Raw genomic sequence first — 20,166 nt, forward strand, 5'->3', positions numbered from 1 at the left:
GGTAGTTAACGGCGGACATGATTGATTTGTGGAGGAATTATTACCGTGATAAAGTTTCAGGGCGCATTTCATCCTTCAGTGGGATAACTCGGAGTGATAAAATGCCGTAGTTACCCTGCCTGTCAGTCTATTAACTGCTCCGGAGATCTCCATATGGGCCGCGCTCAGGTCGCAGCAATTGTTTTAATATGCAAGATACAAAGTCAGGATGATGAAGGCCACTAGCGGGAAACATAACCCAGAAGGTACGCAGTGGAAACTTTTTTTTTAGCCTTCAGTAAGCAGATCTAGAGGTTAAAAGGGAAACAGACTCTGTTCACACAACATTTTCATTTGCTGGATCATCACATGAAGCATATTGGTGGCACTTAACTGACCCGACGGGTTATAATAAGGTCTGTCAGATAAATCTTGGTGTCCTTTGTACTTTTTGTTGAACCAAGTCAACACATCTAGACTCCAACTCCATGGAAAAACTCAAGTTTCTGTTTTATATGTGGCCTCATACAGGTGGAGTCCCCCCATAGATTGTGACCCAAGCAATGGACAGGGCAATGATCATACTGGACTACCTCTGTTGAAGGACGCTCATGGCATCATCATAGGTCCTTTGGCCCACAGGGAATTTGCATCTACCTTGGATCTAAATTGTATTTCCTTGTGGACTAAAGGACCTTTGATGATGTTATGAGCTGTCTGCAGGTCTTGAAGCTTCAGGTAGAAGAGCTGCAAAGCTGAAAGACAAGACTGTGAGTAAGCGTCTGATCTGGGGTCTTTAAAATGTTTATGGGTGCCTATTATTGTTGATTAGTCCTGAAACATTTAGGTCCATGCTGAACACTGCAGGTTCCGGTCCCCAAACCAAGACTTCAGCCAGGATTAGAATGTTTGCCTTACTCTCCGAACATATGACGGATGATACGTGGGAAAATGGTGGCACGCGTCGGTGGCATTTAGAGGGTCACAATCCAGTGAGGGTGAGCATTTGGTCGGTACCTGAACTGAACTTTTCATTCATCTCTAGGGCCTACATTAAGGAGTCTGGATTCTGAAGCATCTGATTTAGGTGACACAACATATATAAACATATATAAAAGGTTGCCCACAATTACAACATATCTATAGACAATTAGAGTCTGATCACTAGGGGTCTCCTTTAGGGACGCCCTCTGATCCTCAAAACAGGGGACCTGGTAAGTACATTGGAGTATAGGTGACCATGTATGAAGTCATGGCGGATCCTTAGGCAACAGCAATTTGTAGGTTGTCAGTAGGGTTGGCTCATTAAGAACTGTAACGATATGTAACAACTAACTTACAAGTTACATGAAGGTAGAGGATGGAGCTGTCGATGCCAACATTGTTTTCCGCGTAGGCTGTGACTTGATAGATTCCCGGGTTCTTATATACATGTTTTATGCCATCCTCAATCTTGCTAAAATTGGCATAGGACACGGCGCTGCCATCTCCGAAGTCCAGCTGAATATTTATTCTCTGTAGATCTCCCTGGAATACAGAAAACAGGATTGTGCAGGTAAAACATGGCCGTCGTGACATCTTAGCCAAGGTCAAATGAAATGTTCTCCCACTTAACGCTACGTTTCCAAGGGCAATGCCGAAAAACAAATAGGTGCAGCCTTGACAAGGTCCTGCCAAACCTTCTGCTTGTAGAGATGGAATTATTAACCCCTCACTATCCTAGGCATCTAAAAGGATCTAAAAGCCTACCCCGGACCAACAGAGATACAAGCACCTATCCTACCTGGAAGGTCCACAATTTCTGGCTCAACACCCTCTATGTAAAAGCTGTAGCTCCTGGTTGAATACTACAGCAATCACACAAAGACGAGGGCGAGAGGTGGTGGAGCTGATAAATTCATAGTGCTAGGAGCACAGCAGTGTTTAGACATGCCCCCAAATGAAGAAGCTACAACCGTCTGATACAATTCCATATATCACAGTCCTGCTGCTACTAACAAGAAAAGTCTTATTACACATAATGCCTAGTTGCAGAGAGCACAGCAGTATGAGACATGTCCCGAGTGCACTTGAAGAAGCTAAAATCCTGGAATATAAATGCATATTATACAGTGTTGCTGATACTAACAACATACACAGCGGTCTGATTACACACCTCTACAGAGACCGTACATAACACTGGCTGCAGAGTGCACAGAGCACAGCAGTGTGAGGAAAGACCCCCAGTACACTTGGAAAAGCTAAAATCCTAGTATATAAATCCATTTATCACAGTCCTGCTGATAATACCCAAAGGTCAGATTACACATTCCTGCAGTGACTATGCCTTACACTGGATACAGAGAGAACAGAGCACAGCAGTGTACACACCGGTTGCAGACTGTACGGTCATATCTGCTGATTGAAGTTTATTAGGATTTTAGGAGAAGTCAAAAAACAGAACATAACAGAAAAAGGAGGTTAAGTAAAGTAGTCATGCACCTATGATACAACACCCGGTGAAGAAATTACAATTGAATGCCACAACAATTATCCAAAGTTTAGCACAAAAGACAGTATTGATAGGTTGTATGTATATAAGTTGTATGTATACTGGCAGAGTCCCACCCATAAAGCTCATTTTATGGATATACAGCACCTGTAAAGTACCAGAACTCAGCATAAAGCAATTCATAGAGACTTTGCGTCGTGAATCTGGCAGCTATAGGGGTGAATTAGGGGCTGGACAATAATATAGTCACAAACAAAGCAAAATCAGACACAGGTTCAAGTCAATCTTGACCATCTCCAGCCACATTGGTGGGTTTCACAGTGATGTGGGGTCAGATGTAGTCATGTTCAAATCCTTCGCCCAAGTAGGGCAAACCACTGAAACAAGCTTGGATCTAGGGAAGGTCTAAGCAATTCATCAGTTCTGGTTCTGGTGGACCTGGTCCCTCATTCTGAAAATAATCCACGTCTCTAATGCTCCCACCTGCAGCACAAGAAACTCATTTCCCCAGCCAAGTTCTGAGCTGCGGCTAAAAGCGACAACACACAAGCGTCATCTGATGGAATTATTACTAGAGGAAGTTTTATCTGTGGATTTTCCTACTTGCAGACAACACATAACACATTTCAAAAGGCCACCGGGGGTTTAAGTGTTTTATTGATTGTCCACAAGATGGACGGATCCATTAAAGGTCACACGGCTCCTAAATTAGAAGTCATCTGTCAGATCCTCGGGCCGTGTGCTATGTCAGGGGCTTTCGGAGAAGGGTTTCTCCTGTAAGGAAGAATTAACATTAATGGTATACGGATCATGTCTGTGGAATCTGCGTCCTGAGGCCATGATGGATGATCTGAGAGAAACCTATGAACGATGAAGGCAACTGCAAGAAAGGAAATCACATCTATCATGTTGAAGTCAGACACAACATACAAACAGAACCATTATTAACTCGTGTAGGAGTATTGTCTCTACCACTGGTGGTGGTGGTTATGGGGTTACCCATTGCCCCTCACATGGTGGTCCTTGGCATCTCCTCCTCTATTCTATCTTCTCCTTCCTTGGGTTCTGACGTGCACTTGACCTGATCATGATCTGTATTTGCCTGCCCAGGCTACAGTCCAGAAGTTAATGCCCCATCCAAAACCACCAAGTGTCCCAATGCTACTCAGAGCCCACCCTGCTAGATGCCTTTTTCAAGAATATTGTGTGTTGCCTCCGAGATTTCTTCCTAGATTTTCCAGTTACATCCAGTCTTTCCACCATTTCCTAGTGGAGAAATACTCCTGGATGATTCTACTCCATTTGAAGGGATGCTTTACATTTATGTTCTGTTCGGGTCTGTTCAATGAGGATACCATCAAGTTCCCATTTACAAATGAGCAATTGAAGTGGCTGTATTTTTATGGAATATGTTTTTTCTTAAAGGAAATCTACCATTTGTTTTTATGTATTGTGAACCAAGCACACCTTGAGAATGCTGTAGCGACACTGATGCAGAAACTTATCTTGGTTAATCCTGGAACCAAGTGATTTTGCTCAAAAATCAATTAGAAAATTCAGGACCTTGGAAGAGCTGGATGAAGTCTAGTTGCCATACATAAAAGAGCTGCCTGAACTGTCCAGACAGGACTAATCAACCTGAGCTGGATACACAGCAGCTGGGGGATGGTGCTGGTATCGATTACTTCTTATGTTTAGTTTCCAGCATAAAGGTGTGTCCTCAGTGTATACCTATTAAACATATGCTTTTAACTTATAACACTACAACTTTCCTTAGAAAGTTTTATGGATGGCATTTCAGTGGTGAACTGAATTTTTTTTTCTTTTTCTCATATTGATAACTTCTGCCTGTCAGGGACTACACGTTGATGACATATTCTTGGCTTTGGCTGGGCAGGACAAGGCTGGAGCAGTGCATAATTATAATTGTTTTTTTCAGCAAAGCCACTCAGCTCAGGGATTAAACAAGATATGTTTCTGCATCAGTGTAGCTACAGCATTCTCAAGGTATGTTTGGTTCACAATGCATAAAAGCAAATGGTAGATTTCCTTTAAGGGGTGGCTTTGAAGGCGGCATCTAAACATCGCAACACCTGCAATTGGTGTCAGAACCTATTGTGGGTGTTACCATTAGGGGTGAGCGTCTGGATTTAGGGACCAAACCTGACCCTTAATGAGTCCACTCATCTCTAATGAGAAACAATGATGATGGAGCAATAAGTACAGCTCCAATCCCTGCGCAGTGGTCAAGTAATGTTACTTCAGCTCGGCTCCAGTTCTACTGAGGCAGAGCTGTGCTGCAGTTACTCTTTCTGGCCACCACACAGAAAATGGAGCTGTTTCAATGACTCTATTCTCTGTGTTGATTCCAGGGCCAAAGATTTATCAGTACGGTCCCAAACATGGAACAATATGGAGCGATACGACCTTGACAATCTTTGCTATGGACAGGTCATCTATAATTATGAGATGGAAAATCCCTTTAATATCTAAGCATACACAATAGAAGTCATGAATGTATTTGTCAAATCACGGGCAGCATCTACTCCAAAATCCGACAAATCCAAGTCTCGTCACTTTACAACATTTCTCAAAGTCTTGCAATTATAACTTTAATTGGAGCCACGACCGGGTCACCATCCTAAAAAAGACTCCCCGAAGCCTCCACCTGTCCATCTTCTAGACTCATCCATAATCATTGCTCGTTCCATGCGGTGTTCCTCCTTACTTCCGGGGTTGTTGGAAAGTTACAGCGAACGTAACAATGGAGACGATTAAAAAGTTTCCATGGCAGGTTCCGTGTTGCCATTGGCCGTCTGCACATTGCACAAAGCTAATAGACATTAGACATAGAAGCGGCAAACATCTCGCAGCCGGACTTATTCCTGGGCCTGCTGGAGATGAAATATTGAAAGCGATTCACTCTCCTCAGACAATGTCCCTATCTCACAAGTTTATGAATATAAATTAAAGTGGAAATGAGCTGCTGGAGTGGGATAAGGTGACTGCTCTGCAAATCCATTTATGACACATGTACCGAAGGCAGTGCCGCAGCAGCTTCTCCGCCAGAGTTACAATCCAAGAGTATGGAAAAAAAAATGATGTAACGTGAGGACGTGACTTAAATTGGCGCCATTCAGACATTGTCGGGGGGTGGACGCAGCAGAGCTGAATGTGTCGCCATGTTCGGCTGCAGATATCGCAGTGTGGTGACTGATGGATGGAGAATATTATTGTGAATAAAAATGTAAAATTACAGTAAAAAAGGTGCAATGTAGAAATCTTTAGTGTAGAACCAACTTCTAAGTCAGTGCCCAGCTGTGCCATCTAATACAAGAAGAGACAACCTTATATACTCCATAAAATGCGCAACCAATAGTCAAACTTATGGTGTCAGGGTGAGAGGCCCCACAACTTTATAGCCAAGGACAAACCAAAGTCAGGGACAACATTAAGAGATAAAGTAAAGCCAAGATCAGGAACAATGGAAACACTCAGCAGCCCAGTACAGAAGGTAATTTTACAGGAAACAATCATATTTAGGCATCATTGAAGAAGATATCTTATATAATCAGGGGGTCACATAGCACAAGACACTGGGTGCAAATGATGGTGGTATAAGAGGCAGTAAAAAACACTGCATGAGCCCAATGGCCAAGGAGGAGGAGCCTGGGCAGTGGCTAAATACTTTGTGACAAGCCTAAAGAATGGGATAAGAAGGGAGAGATAGGTAACATGGGTTATTTTATTTACCCTTTAAGCCCTATGGGGTTTAGACTTCATTAAACCCTAAATGTGTTCTATGGTCTTTATTACCATTACGAGTGTCATATTAAAAGCATGGGTCAAAATGTCAGAAAATAAGAAAATTGCCCTGCTCCTGGGTGCAACCCGCCCCTGCTCCTGGATGCACCCCTGCCCCGGCTCCTGGGTGCAACCCGCCCCTGCTCCTGGGTGCAACCCGCCCCTGCTCCTGGGTGCAACCCGCCCCTGCTCCTGGATGCAATCCGCCCCTGCTCCTGGATGCAATCCGCCCCTGCTCCTGGATGCAATCCGCCCCGGCTCCTGGATGCACCCCTGCTCCGGCTCCTGGATGCACCCCTGCCCCGGCTCCTGGATGCAACCCGCCCCGGCTCCTGGATGCAACCCGCCCCGGCTCCTGGATGCAACCCACCCGGCTCCTGGATGCAACGCGCCCCGGCTCCTGGATGCAACCCGCCCCGGCTCCTGGATGCAACCCGCCCCGGCTCCTGGATGCAACCCGCCCCGGCTCCTGGATGCAACCCGCCCCGGCTCCTGGATGCACCCACGCCCCGGCTCCTTGATGCACCCCGCCCCTGCTCCTGAATGCAACCTGCCCCTGCTCCTGCATGCACCCACGCCCCTGCTCCTGGATGCACCCAGGCCCCTGCTCCTGCCTGGATGCACCCACGCCCCTGCTCCTGGATGCTGCCACGCCCCGGCTCCTGGATGCACCCACGCCCCGGCTCCTGGATGCAACCCGCCCCTGCTCTTGGATGCACCCATGCCACTGCTTCTGAATACAATCTGCCCCAGCTCCTTGATGCAACCCGCCACTGCTCCTGGATGCACCCTGCCCCAGCTCCTGGATGCACCCACGCCCCTGCTCATGGATGCACCCACGCCCCGGCTCCTGGATGCACCCACGCCCCGGCTCCTGGATGCACCCACGCCCCGGCTCCTGGATGCACCCACGCCCCGGCTCCTGGATGCACCCACGCCCCGGCTCCTGGATGCACCCACGCCCCGGCTCCTGGAGGCACCCACGCCCCGGCTCCTGGAGGCACCCCTGCACTGATGGAAGTAACTTTCATTTTCCATTATCTATTATCCTCCCACCTGGCTGGAAAACAAGGCAATTGTGAAACAAAATGCCAAAGGAAATGACAGCACAGATGGGTTGTGATAAGTGGAGGAAAACACAACACTCCTGTAATTAGGTGCTAGAAATGGCAACATCTCTGTAACCTGCGGGTGAGAGGAGGAATCGCTGCCCTGCACCCATGTATTTACTGCACCACCTAATCCCAGGAAAAGTTACAAGAATACAATATATATAACAAAGTAAATAAAATGTTACAAACTGATGATTCCATTGGTTAACTATAGAGGGCGCACAGTTTGTAGTCACCCAGTGTCACCGGCGTCTGGATCCTGAAGGGACCTCCACATTCTGGCCACATACATTAATGCTATGGACAGGTTTAAGATCATTATAAACCTCTCCTGAAATACTCTGTGCTGCTCAGGACCACTGGGCTTCACTCACTATGTCCCCACCTCCTTGACAATGACATTATTCATGTCACTACCCGCCATATTCTCACTGACATCATCACTTAGGCTATATTCACACGAACGTATGGGGGACGTATATACGGCCGACGTATATATGGCCGATATACGTCCCCCATACACTCCTATGGGCGCACGGCACCCTACGGGAGCGGTACGGTGCCGCACACGTGCGGCACCGTACCGTTCCGTACCCGGGAAAAAGATAGGACCTGTCCTATCTTTTCCCGTAATACGGGGCCGTGCGCCATAGGTTGCTATGGAGAGGGGCGGGGGTGAGCTGCGCTCACCTCCTCCTCCTCTCCCCGTACACTGCTGTTGCCCGCTACGGTACGGTACGGGCGGGCAACGGCAGTGTGAATATAGCCTAACTCCTTCCACAAGATCAACCCATTCGTGTTCTGAAATACTCTGTGCTGCTGGAGATCCTACTATTATCAGTGCAGGATCCCAGGATCTCAGATGACAGATACAGCCCTGTCCTCACTTATACATTCTGATGAGGTCACTGCCATTACAAAATCCCATGCTGGAATACTCTGTGCTGCTGTGAGTACATTTCAAATTGTTTATGTTTAGAGCATTAAAACCCCTGGAAGAAATATAATTGTTCAGATTTTGGCAGAAGAGCAGCAGTTATTAGGGAGAATCCGCGGGACAAATGATAGACCTGACTTTTGATAAATTGTCATAAAAACTTTAAAAAAAAAATCTAATTTTCGCTCTATAATTGGATGGGAAAAAAAACAGGCACTTCTGCATGAACTGAATTAATGAGCGGAGGAGCAAGAAATACATGGAGAAAGCATGAGATGTAGCAGTGCTGAGGGGGACGATATAGGGTGCAGGGGGGAGAGGGTAGGTGGTACTGTACTATGATACCAATGATACCAGTGCATTGTTATTGGGGGTCCAGAAAGTTGTAGTATGCTATGCTCTTAGCAAGTTGTTCTGTGCAATTTCACTAGTGAGTAAATAAATGAGTAATGATTTATTATTACATTATAATTATTATTTATTTTATTATTATTGTTTAGTAATTATGAGTAATAATAAATAATGAGTAATAGTGAGTAAATAAAAGTGGTTAGTAAGTTGTACTTATAGTTTAATCTAATCTACCATGAAAATCCATCATGATAAACTGGGGCACTTACTCATAGATCCAGGCACCGGACTGTGGTAATCTTCTTATATTTGTTATCCATGGCTTCCTACCTTTTGAAATCAATGCTTAAAATTATGCTAATGAGCCAGAAGGACTTTGTGCTGCTGCTTCACAGGGTGTTACACGGTCTCCACTGCCTCCTTCCTAACCCCTTCCTCCCTCAGCACTACCCCTTCCCTCTGCCTGATGTTATCACACACAGTCGAAGGGAGAAGTGCTCCTGCACAGTGTTACAGCCAGTGAAGCTACAGCACATTAACATTCCCAGAGCTATTTAGGCTTAATAGCGTAATTTAAAAAAAATTCAATTATAGGTGAACATAGGCCATGGATAACAAATATAAGAAGATTACCACAGTCACCGTGCCTGGATCTATGAGTAATGTCCCTGGTTTACTGGGGAGGAGGTTATAACTAATACAATGTTATTGGGGAGAAAGTTATAATGAATACAATGTAATATGTTATACAATTTTATAGTTATAACATTTTCCAATACACATATTGTATTAATTCCACACTGTTTTCTGGATCTCTGCTTGCTGTCCTGTTTACTTCCAGTGGATAGAAATCTGACCATGGTCATGTGATGTCTTACAGGTGTACAGGCCGTGTGATACTAACAGGACCATGGACAGTTTTCTAGAGACGGGAAGGAAACATTTCTAAGCTTTCTATGGAAGGACAGCAAGCGGAGATCTGGGAAACTGAGAGAGATTGACACAGAAAATGTATATTGTTAAATTGTAGAACTTGTCATTACACAAGCAATATCAATAATTTGCTGAAAGTGGACAAGCCCTTTAAGCAGGATCTCCTGGGTAAGATTACTAGTAATTGTTATAGGCTACGTGCACATTGATGTATGCCCGCGCGGCTATGTCAGTGGTGACCCCTCCCCTCTCCATAGTGATCCATTGAGCACAGCCCGTAACACGGGAAAGATAGGTCATGTCCTATCTTTTCCCTGTGTACAGAGCAGTACGATGCCACACGGGGACGGCACCGCATCGCTCCTTGTAGCCATTGCCTTCTATGGTGAACGTATATACAGCCTCGAGCTTGTGGCCATACATACATTACCCATACTGTCACGTAAATGAAGCCTTAGGGTGATGGCACAACGTGGCGTTTTGAATGCGTTTTTTGACCAGTTTTAATTAAGATAGTTTTTGACATGTTTGACAAATTATCTTAATTAAAACTGGTCAAAAAACGGATGCATTTTTTGACGGACTGTTTAAAAACAGGCCAAAAACGCATTCAAAACGCCACGTTGTGCCATCACCCGTAGGCCTCATTCACATGGGCATCGGGGACATATCTATGGCCAAAGTATATACGATGGATATACGTCCCCCGTATGCCAGCAATGGGAGCACAGCGCCATATGGAGCAGTACGGTGCAGCACACGTGTGGCACCTTACCGTTCCATAGCCGGGAGAAAGATAGAACATATCCTATCTTTCTCCGGAATAGGGTGCCATGCCCCATGTTTCCCTATGGAGTGGGCGGGTGGGAGGCGCTCACCCCCTTCTCCTCTCCCCGGCGCTGATCGTGTGCCCGCCATACTATGGTACGGCAAGCACACGTTAGTGTAAATGTAGCCTTATACTGTAAATTGTACTGTAGAATATTACTGTCCAATTACTCAGTGAGTTACTCATTGCTATTGTTGTTTGTGCCACACAGGCAGTCCCCTACTTAAGAACACCTGACTTACAGACGACCCCTAGTTACAAACGGATCCCTGGATGTTGGTAACTTATTGTACTTTAGCCCTAGGCTGCAATCATCAGCTGTAACAGTTATCACAGGTGTCTGTAATGAAGCTTTAGTGTTAATCCTGATTCTTATGACAACCCAACATTTTTAAAATCCAATTGTCACAGAGACCAAAAAAATTTTGTCTGGAGTTACTATTATTAAATATACAGTTCCGACTTAAATACAAATTCAACTTAAGAACAAACGTACAGAACCGATCTTGTACGTAACCCGGGGACTGCCTGTATAATGTGACTGTAGAGTAAGTTGAACTGTTTGTAAATTGTTACTAATGTGTAGGTTGCATTGTACAATGTTTCCAGGACGTGGTGTCACCATAGATCTTGCCATAGATCTTACCTCCTCCAGGTGCACGAGGAAGGTGACGTTCTGCCCGCTCTGCACCCCAAACTTTCCATCGCTGGTGCTCAGCTGTAATCCATGGGGAGCTTTTCCTAAACATTCCTGTGGTTTGGGAGAAAACTGCTCCCGTAATCCATCCGTACAGTTATTGGACACAATCCTGCGATATCTGCAAAATCCCAACACATACATCAGTCATTAACACGAATCACAGACATAACCCCATGACTTCACCAGCAGAATAGTGAGCGCAGCTCTGAAGTACTAAGCACTGGCTACTACTCAAAGAAGCTTGCTGGCAGTTTTTTAAGAAACATCAGGAAATATTCTAGAATATTCTTTTCTATGTTGCTTTGATCCTGGATATTAGTTCATTGATTTTATAGTAATGATAGTAAATCTCACCCAGAGCTCCTGAGAAAGCTTTGCCCCTGACTGCAGTCTTTAGAGATGGACGAAGGGTTAAACCAGAAGGCAGGGGTGCACTGATTCTTTCCTTGCCGCTCATATCCATAGTCACTGAAAAAAAGAGTCATTACAGCTTATTTATGCATAGTACTACTACTCCTATCCTGTATATATGGGCACAGCACAGTACTACTACTCCTATACTGTATATATAGGGCACAGCACAGTACTACTACTCCTATCCTGTATATATGGGCACAGCACAGTACAACTACTCCTATCCTGTATATATGGGCACAGCACAGTACTACTACTCCTATCCTGTATATATGGGCACAGCACAGTACTACTACTCCTATCCTGTATATATGGTCACAGCACAGTACTACTACTCCTATCCTGTATATATGGACACAGCACAGTACTACTACTCCTATACTGTATATATAGGGCACAGGACAGTACTACTACTCCTATACTGTATATATAGGGCACAGGACAGTACTACTACTCCTATCCTGTATATATGGGCACAGCACAGTACTACTACTCCTATCCTGTATATATGGGCACAGCACAGTACTACTACTCCTATCCTGTATATATGGGCACAGCACAGTACTACTACTCCTATCCTGTATATTTATGGGCACAGCACAGTACTACTACTCCTATCCTGTATATATATGGGCACAGCACAGTACTACTACTCCTATCCTGTATATATGAGCACAGCACAGTACTACTACTCCTATCCTGTATATATGGGCACAGCACAGTACTACTATTCCTATCCTGTATATATGGACACAGCATAGTACTACTACTCCTATCCTGTATATATGGACACAGCACAGAACTATTACTCCTATCCTGTATATATGGACACAACATAGTACTACCACTCATACCCTGTATATATAGGCACAGTACAGTACTACTACTCCTATCCTGTATATATAGGCATAGCACAGTACTACTTCTCCTATCCTGTACATATGGACACAGCACAGTACTACTACTCCTATCCTGTATACATGGCACAGCACAGTACTACTACTACTCTTATTCTGTATATATGGGCACAGCACAGTACTACTACTCCTATCCTGTATATATGGTCACAATACAATACTACTACTCCTATCCAGTATATATGTCCACAGCACAGTACTACTACTCCTGTCCTGGTAGAGCACAGTACTACTACCCCTATCCTGTATATATGGTCACAATACAATGCTACTACTCCTATCCAGTATATATGGCCACAGCACAGTACTACTACAACCTATCCTGTATATATGGGTACAGCACAGTACTACTACAACCTATCCTGTATATATGGGTACAGCACAGTACTACTACTCCTATCCTGTATATATGGGTACAGCACAGAACTACTACAACCTATCCTGTATATATGGGTACAGCACAGTACTAATACTCCTATCCTGTATATATGGGCACAGCACAGTACTACTACTCCTATCCTGAATATATAGACACAGCACAGTACTACTACTCCTATCCTGTATATATGGGCACAGCACAGTACTACTACTCCTATCCTGTATATATTAGCACAGTACTACTACTCCTATCCTGTATATATTAGCACAGTACTACTACTCCTATCCTGTATATATGGGTACAGCACAGTACTACTACAACCTATCCTGTATATATGGGTACAGCACAGTACTAATACTCCTATCCTGTATATATGGGCACAGCACAGTACTACTACTCCTATCCGGTATATATGGTCACAATACAATACTACTACTCCTATCCTGTATATATGGGCACAGCACAGTACTACTACTCCTATCCTGTATATATGGGTAGAGCACAGTACTACTACTCATATCCTGTATATATTAGCACAGTACTACTACTCCTATCCTGTATATATGGGTAGAGCACAGTACTACTACTCATATCCTGTATATATTAGCACAGTACTACTACTCCTATCCTGTATATATGGGTACAGCACAGTACTACTACTCCTATCCTGTATATATGGGCACAGCACAGTACTACTACTCCTATCCTGTATATATGGGCACAGCACAGTACTACTACTCCTATCCTGTATATATGGGCACAGCACAGTACTACTACTCCTATCCTGTATATATATGGGCACAGCACAGTACTACTACTCCTATCCTGTATATATGGGCACAGCACAGTACTACTATTCCTATCCTGTATATATGGACACAGCATAGTACTACTACTCCTATCCTGTATATATGGACACAGCACAGAACTACTACTCCTATCCTGTATATATGGACACAACATAGTACTACCACTCATATCCTGTATATATAGGCACAGTACAGTACTACTACTCCTATCCTGTATATATAGGCATAGCACAGTACTACTTCTCCTATCCTGTACATATGGACACAGCACAGTACTACTACTCCTATCCTGTATACATGGCACAGCACAGTACTACTACTACTCTTATTCTGTATATATGGGCACAGCACAGTACTACTACTCCTATCCTGTATATATGGTCACAATACAATACTACTACTCCTATCCAGTATATATGTCCACAGCACAGTACTACTACCCCTGTCCTGGTAGAGCACAGTACTACTACCCCTATCCTGTATATATGGTCACAATACAATGCTACTACTCCTATCCAGTATATATGGCCACAGCACAGTACTACTACAACCTATCCTGTATATATGGGTACAGCACAGTACTACTACTCCTATCCTGTATATATGGGTACAGCACAGTACTACTACAACCTATCCTGTATATATGGGTACAGCACAGTACTAATACTCCTATCCTGTATATATGGGCACAGCACAGTACTACTACTCCTATCCTGAATATATAGACACAGCACAGTACTACTACTCCTATCCTGTATATATGGGCACAGCACAGTACTACTACTCCTATCCTGTATATATTAGCACAGTACTACTACTCCTATCCTGTATATATTAGCACAGTACTACTACTCCTATCCTGTATATATGGGTACAGCACAGTACTACTACAACCTATCCTGTATATATGAGCACAGCACAGTACTACTACTCCTATCCTGTATATATGGGCACAGCACAGTACTACTACTCCTATCCGGTATATATGGTCACAATACAATACTACTACTCCTATCCTGTATATATGGGCACAGCACAGTACTACTACTCCTATCCTGTATATATGGGTAGAGCACAGTACTACTACTCATATCCTGTATATATTAGCACAGTACTACTACTCCTATCCTGTATATATGGGTAGAGCACAGTACTACTACTCATATCCTGTATATATTAGCACAGTACTACTACTCCTATCCTGTATATATTAGCACAGTACTACTACTCCTATCCTGTATACATGGGGACAGTACAGAACTACTACTCCTATCCTGTATACATGGGGACAGTACAGAACTACTGTGCTGGCGCCTGAGACAACGCTCAGACCCGATAGTCTAATAATTCTTCTTCTTGTCTTAGCGTTTTCCTCGCCTGTTTCTCCGCCTGCGGGCGACGCGCTGATTAAAAACCCCATCACCGACTTCTACTTTACAGAATGAAAGACTCACATTAATATTTCACAAAATTAAAAACAAGGTTTCCCTCTCCCCTTAAGGATGGACTCGTGTTCATTAAGCGTTATTTAATGTATATTAAACGGAACATCGTCCTCCGCCCGCGCTCCGGAGGCGTCTGCGTCTTAAAGGGAAACTGATGAAGAAGGAGTTGTACGTGTCATAGGGTTTTCATACTATAGGATCTGGTGCTCATTACATAGAGGGTCCGGCAGAAGACCTTCTTACATCTCTGAATCATATGTTAGGAGACCATCTTCACTGACCTTCTCACATTGGCGATAATGGGACCAGCATAACAAGAACCCAATGGGCCTCATTACTGCTTGGTGTAAATCCCACCTCTTGCTCTTTACAGTAGCCAACGTTTCTCTATGCAGACACTGAACCAGCAGGAGGTGTGAGATCTGTGAAGCCATGCAGCCTGAGCGCTAACAGGGACTAGAGAACGGTCACTCACCACTCAAAATCCCAGTGAGAGCAGAGGCAGGGCTCCGTGATGGTCCTCAGATAGTCTTTTCCCAGGAGACACTTGGATCCTGGTCTTCTCTTTCGATAGGTTTTTCTCTCTCCCATCACACAGAAATCTCTCTAAGGAAGAAAAAATGTTCAATAGTGTAAAACAATGAGTGCACAATCCAACATGTCCACACTGGCAGGAATATGTAAGTCTTCATAGTATCTGCAAACTTCTACTTCAACCAGAGGTTCCTGAGCAGGAGTCTTCTCAAAGAGAAGAGAAGCCTGTGAGTCCTGCTCCCTCCTACCACTCCTAAAGAAAGCCTGTGAGTCCTGCTCCCTCCTACCACTCCTAAAGAAAGACTGTGAGTCCTGCTCCCTCCTACCACTCCTAGAGAAAGCCTGTGAGTCCTGCTCCCTCCTACCACTCCTAGAGAAAGCCTGTGAGTCCTGCTCCCTCCTACCACTCATAGAGAAAGCATGTGAGTCCTGCTCCCTCCTACCACTCCTAAAGAAAGCCTGTGAGTCCTGCTCCCTCCTACCACTCCTAGAGAAAGCCTGTGAGTCCTGATTCCTCCTACCACTCATAGAGAAAGCCTGTGAGTCCTGCTCCCTCCTACCACTCATAGAGAAAGCCTGTGAGTCCTGCTCCCTCCTACCACTCCTAGAGAAAGCCTGTGAGTCCTGCTCCCTCCTACCACTCCTAGAGAAAGCCTGTGAGTCCTGCTCCCTCCTACCACTCCTAAAGAAAGCCTGTGAGTCCTGCTCCCTCCTACCACTCCTAAAGAAAGCCTGTGAGTCCTGCTCCCTCCTACCACTCCTAGAGAAAGCCTGTGAGTCCTGCTCCCTCCTACCACTCCTAGAGAAAGCCTGTGAGTCCTGATCCCTCCTACGACTCATAAAGAAAGCCTGTGAGTCCTGCTCCCTCCTAACACTCCTAGAGAAAGCCTGTGAGTCCTGCTCCCTCCTACCACTTATAGAGAAAGCCTGTGAGTCCTGCTCCCTCCTACCACTCATACAGCAAGCCTGTGAGTCCTGCTCCCTCCTCCCACTCATAGAGAAAGCCTGTGAGTCCTGCTCCCTCCTCCCACTCATAGAGAAAGCCTGTGAGTCCTGCTCCCCCCTCATAGAGAAAGCTTGTGAGTCCTGCTCCCTCCTACCACTCCTAGAGAAAGCCTATGAGACATCTCCCCACTCCCATAAAAATAAATCCTGTAAGATCTCCTTCTTTAGGGGAGTGTTACTTGAACAGGAACAATGAGACCTTTTTTTTCTTGTTTTCCGATCGTGAAAGGTTAAATGAATATTTTACTCCTTAATCCTCGGCAGCTGTAATAACATTTCTGTAAGAGGAGAAAGTGGGCGGAATCAATACAACACGGATAAAGCGACTTCCTTCGGGGAGAACACCTACGCCGCCTTTAATTGAGGGATAATTACGGAGCCGCTCGCTTCTTGTTTAGGTTACAGTCAGGAGATGAGGATCTTTTAATCCTGTGATCTGCGCACAAGTCATAGGAAGAAAATCTACATCTGCAAGATGGAGGGGGGGGGGGGTAGAATACGAAATGTTATAATCCGCTACAAATGAAGATATTCTGCATGTTTCTAATATCTCCCGTTCTATAACTCATCATTACATCAAAGCTCTGCTTGTGGTCAGTGAATGGAAACGTGGATGGTTAATGGATCTTACCGCTTGGTTATGCTACAGTGTACAGTGATTGGAAACTTAAAGTGGGCGATGTTGTATTTGGGTATAAATCGACAGCAGGGAGGGTCCACAAGTCTTAAGGTAAATCTTAATATTTAAAGGGAACCTTTCAGCAAGTGTGACCATACAGACTGCAGCTATTGTTAGGTATTGTGCCAGGAAAGATGTGTAATCATGCTTTTTTGCGTGTTGTTAGTAGCAGCAGGACTGTGATATATGGGTTTATATTCCAAGATTTTAGTTTCTCCAAGTGCCCTGGGGGTGGGACCTCACACTGCTTTGTTCTGTGTCTCTGTGTCTTTTGCAGGCAGTGTTAGGTATTTTATCTGGGTAGATGTGTGATCGTACATTTTGGTATGTTGTTAGTAGCAGCAGGACTGTGATATATGGATTTGTTTTCCAGGATTGTAGCTTCCCCAGGTGCACTGGGGGCATGTCCTCACACTGCTGTGTTCTGTGTCTTTTGCAGCCAATGTTTGGTATTGTGTCTGGATAGATGTGTAATCGTACTTTTTGGTGTGACCATACAGACAGCAGCCAGTGTTTGCGATTGTGTCTGGATAGATGTGTAATCATACTTTTTGGTATGTTGTTAGTAGCAGCAGGACTGTGAATAATGGATTTATTTTCCAGGATTGTAGCTTCCTCATTTGCACTGGGGGCGTGTCCTCACAATTCTGTGTTCTGTGTCTTTTGCAGCCAGTGTTTGGTATTGTGTCTGGATAGATGTGTAATCATACTTTTTGGTGTGTTGTTAGTAGCAGCAGGACTGTGAATAAGGGATTTATTTTCCAGAATTGTAGCTTCTCCAGGTGCACTGGAGGAATTTTCTGACCCTGCTGTGTTCTTTGCTTTTTGTAGCCAGTTTTAGCTCTTGTGTCTGGAGAGATGTGTAATCAGAATTTGTGTATGCTGTTAGGAGCAGCAGGACTGTGAAATCTGGATTTATATTCCAGGATTGAAGCTTCTCCAAGTGCACTGGTGGTATGTCCTCACACTGCTGTGCTCTTTGGAGCTCTCTGCAGCAGAGATGTGTAATCATAATTTTGGGTATGGTGTCATTAGTAGCATTAGTACTGTGAAATATGGATTTATATTTCAGGATTGTAGTGTGTTTGAGACATGTCCTCACCCTGCTGTTCTCTGTGCTCTGCCCATTGAACATATGGCAGCACCTTCCTTCTCTGCTGAGTAAAAGCTGTTGCAGGCTTCTAGTTTTAAACTACTGCAGTCACTTAGTGCACTGGGTTGTGGAGCAGTTCAGCCGAAAAGTCTCCCAGGAAGAAGCTGACATGCACTTTTGGTGCATGTTGAAAAGTATAAATATAAAACACTAACATTTTTTTCAATTTCTCCAGGTAAAAAGATATGAAAACATAATAAAAAGCTGAATATATCACAAATTGATAACAATAAGAAATCCAAAATCCTCCAACAAAAAAACAAGCCCTTATATGGCTACATTGATGGAAATATAAATAAAAAACGTTAGAATTGGCTTGGTCCTTAAGAGGTTAATGACCTGGTGAGGAATGAGATAAGTACCGGAGCACTTACAGTAAGAGCTTCATCTTATAACCTAATGGCCCGGGAGGTTCCGTGTGATTACTATATCTGTGACTTTGTAGATCTTTCCCTTAATTGCGCCATTTACCTTCATGTTCCTACAAGATCAGAAAACTCGGAATTCAACATATTATGAAAAATCCCTCCGAGCGGGAAGGTTCTCCCCGGAGACAAGTCGATATCTTGTGTTTGTTTCTTATTTAGTGAAGTATTAACAAGAAGATTATGATTAATGCGGAATATTGATCCGTTATGAGATAAGCTGTAAAACGCACATCGTGTAAGGGGAGTAATGGTCGTTACACTGTATCATCCCTCAGGATTTCAGGGGGACCTTGAAGAGGACCTGTCAGGTCATTAAAACATTTTAGGTGCTCATACGAAAGTAAGCAGCTCCCTAGCCCTCCCCAAGTTATCGCATTTTCAAATCTGTAGCTTTATCGGAACAAGCCCGGAAACAATCCACTACGTAGCGGCCCGACTGTTGGACCGCTGTAAGCTAGGTATTCATGAGGGGGTGGTCCTAAGAGGCAGTGACTGCAGTATTTGAGCCTGGCAGTCACCAACGGCATTTGGTGTGGAAGTGGCCCCCTTATGAATACACCAGACCGCTGTAAGCTAAGTATACATGAGGGGGTGGTCCGAGGAGGCGGTGACTGCAGTACTTCAGCCGGGTAGTCACCACCAGCATATGGTGTGGGAGTGGCCCCCTCATGAATACGCCGGACCGCTGTAAGCTAGGTATTCATGAGGGGGTGGTCCTAAGAGGCAGTGACTGCAGTATTTGAGCCTGGCAGTCACCAACAGCATTTGGTGTGGAAGTGGCCCCCTTATGAATACACCAGACCTCTGTAAGCTAGGTATTCATGAGGGGGTGGTCGCAGTATTTCAGCCTGGCAGTCACCCCCGGTATATGGTGTGGGAGTTGTCCCCTCATGAATGTGCCAGACTGCTGTGAGCTAGATATTCATGAGGTGGTGGTCCAAGGAGGCAGTGACTGCAGTATTTCAGCCTGGTAGTCACCACCGGCATATGGTGTGGGAGTGGCCCCGTCATGAATACGCCGGACTGCTGTAAGCTAGGTATTCATGAAGGGGTGGTCGCAGTATTTCAGCCTGGCAGTCACCCCGGTATATGGTGTGGGTGTGGCCCCCTCATGAATGTGCCAGACTGCTGTGAGCTAGATATTCATGAGGTGGTGGTCCAAGGAGGCAGTGACTGCAGTATTTCAGCCTGGTAGTCACCACCTGCATATGGTGTGGGAGTGGCCCCGTCATGAATACGCCGGGCTGCTGTAAGCTAGGTCCAACAT

General features: G+C 44.7%; 1 protein-coding gene across 1 annotated transcript in view; it reads right to left on the reverse strand.

Annotated features, from left to right (window-relative positions):
- The window catches only part of SORCS3 (sortilin related VPS10 domain containing receptor 3), a 417,809-nt gene that overhangs the window by 31,684 nt on the left and 365,959 nt on the right, over positions 1 to 20,166 (reverse strand). The window contains exons 16-19 of the mRNA XM_072130504.1: positions 15,576 to 15,706; positions 11,491 to 11,604; positions 11,083 to 11,254; positions 1,320 to 1,506 (exon numbers count right to left, since the gene is read on the reverse strand). Of these exons, the coding sequence (XP_071986605.1) occupies positions 1,320 to 1,506; positions 11,083 to 11,254; positions 11,491 to 11,604; positions 15,576 to 15,706 (604 nt within the window). The remainder of the gene's footprint in view (positions 1 to 1,319; positions 1,507 to 11,082; positions 11,255 to 11,490; positions 11,605 to 15,575; positions 15,707 to 20,166) is intronic.

Source organism: Engystomops pustulosus, chromosome 11, assembly GCF_040894005.1.
Source record: "Engystomops pustulosus chromosome 11, aEngPut4.maternal, whole genome shotgun sequence".
Taxonomy (NCBI): domain Eukaryota; kingdom Metazoa; phylum Chordata; class Amphibia; order Anura; family Leptodactylidae; genus Engystomops; species Engystomops pustulosus.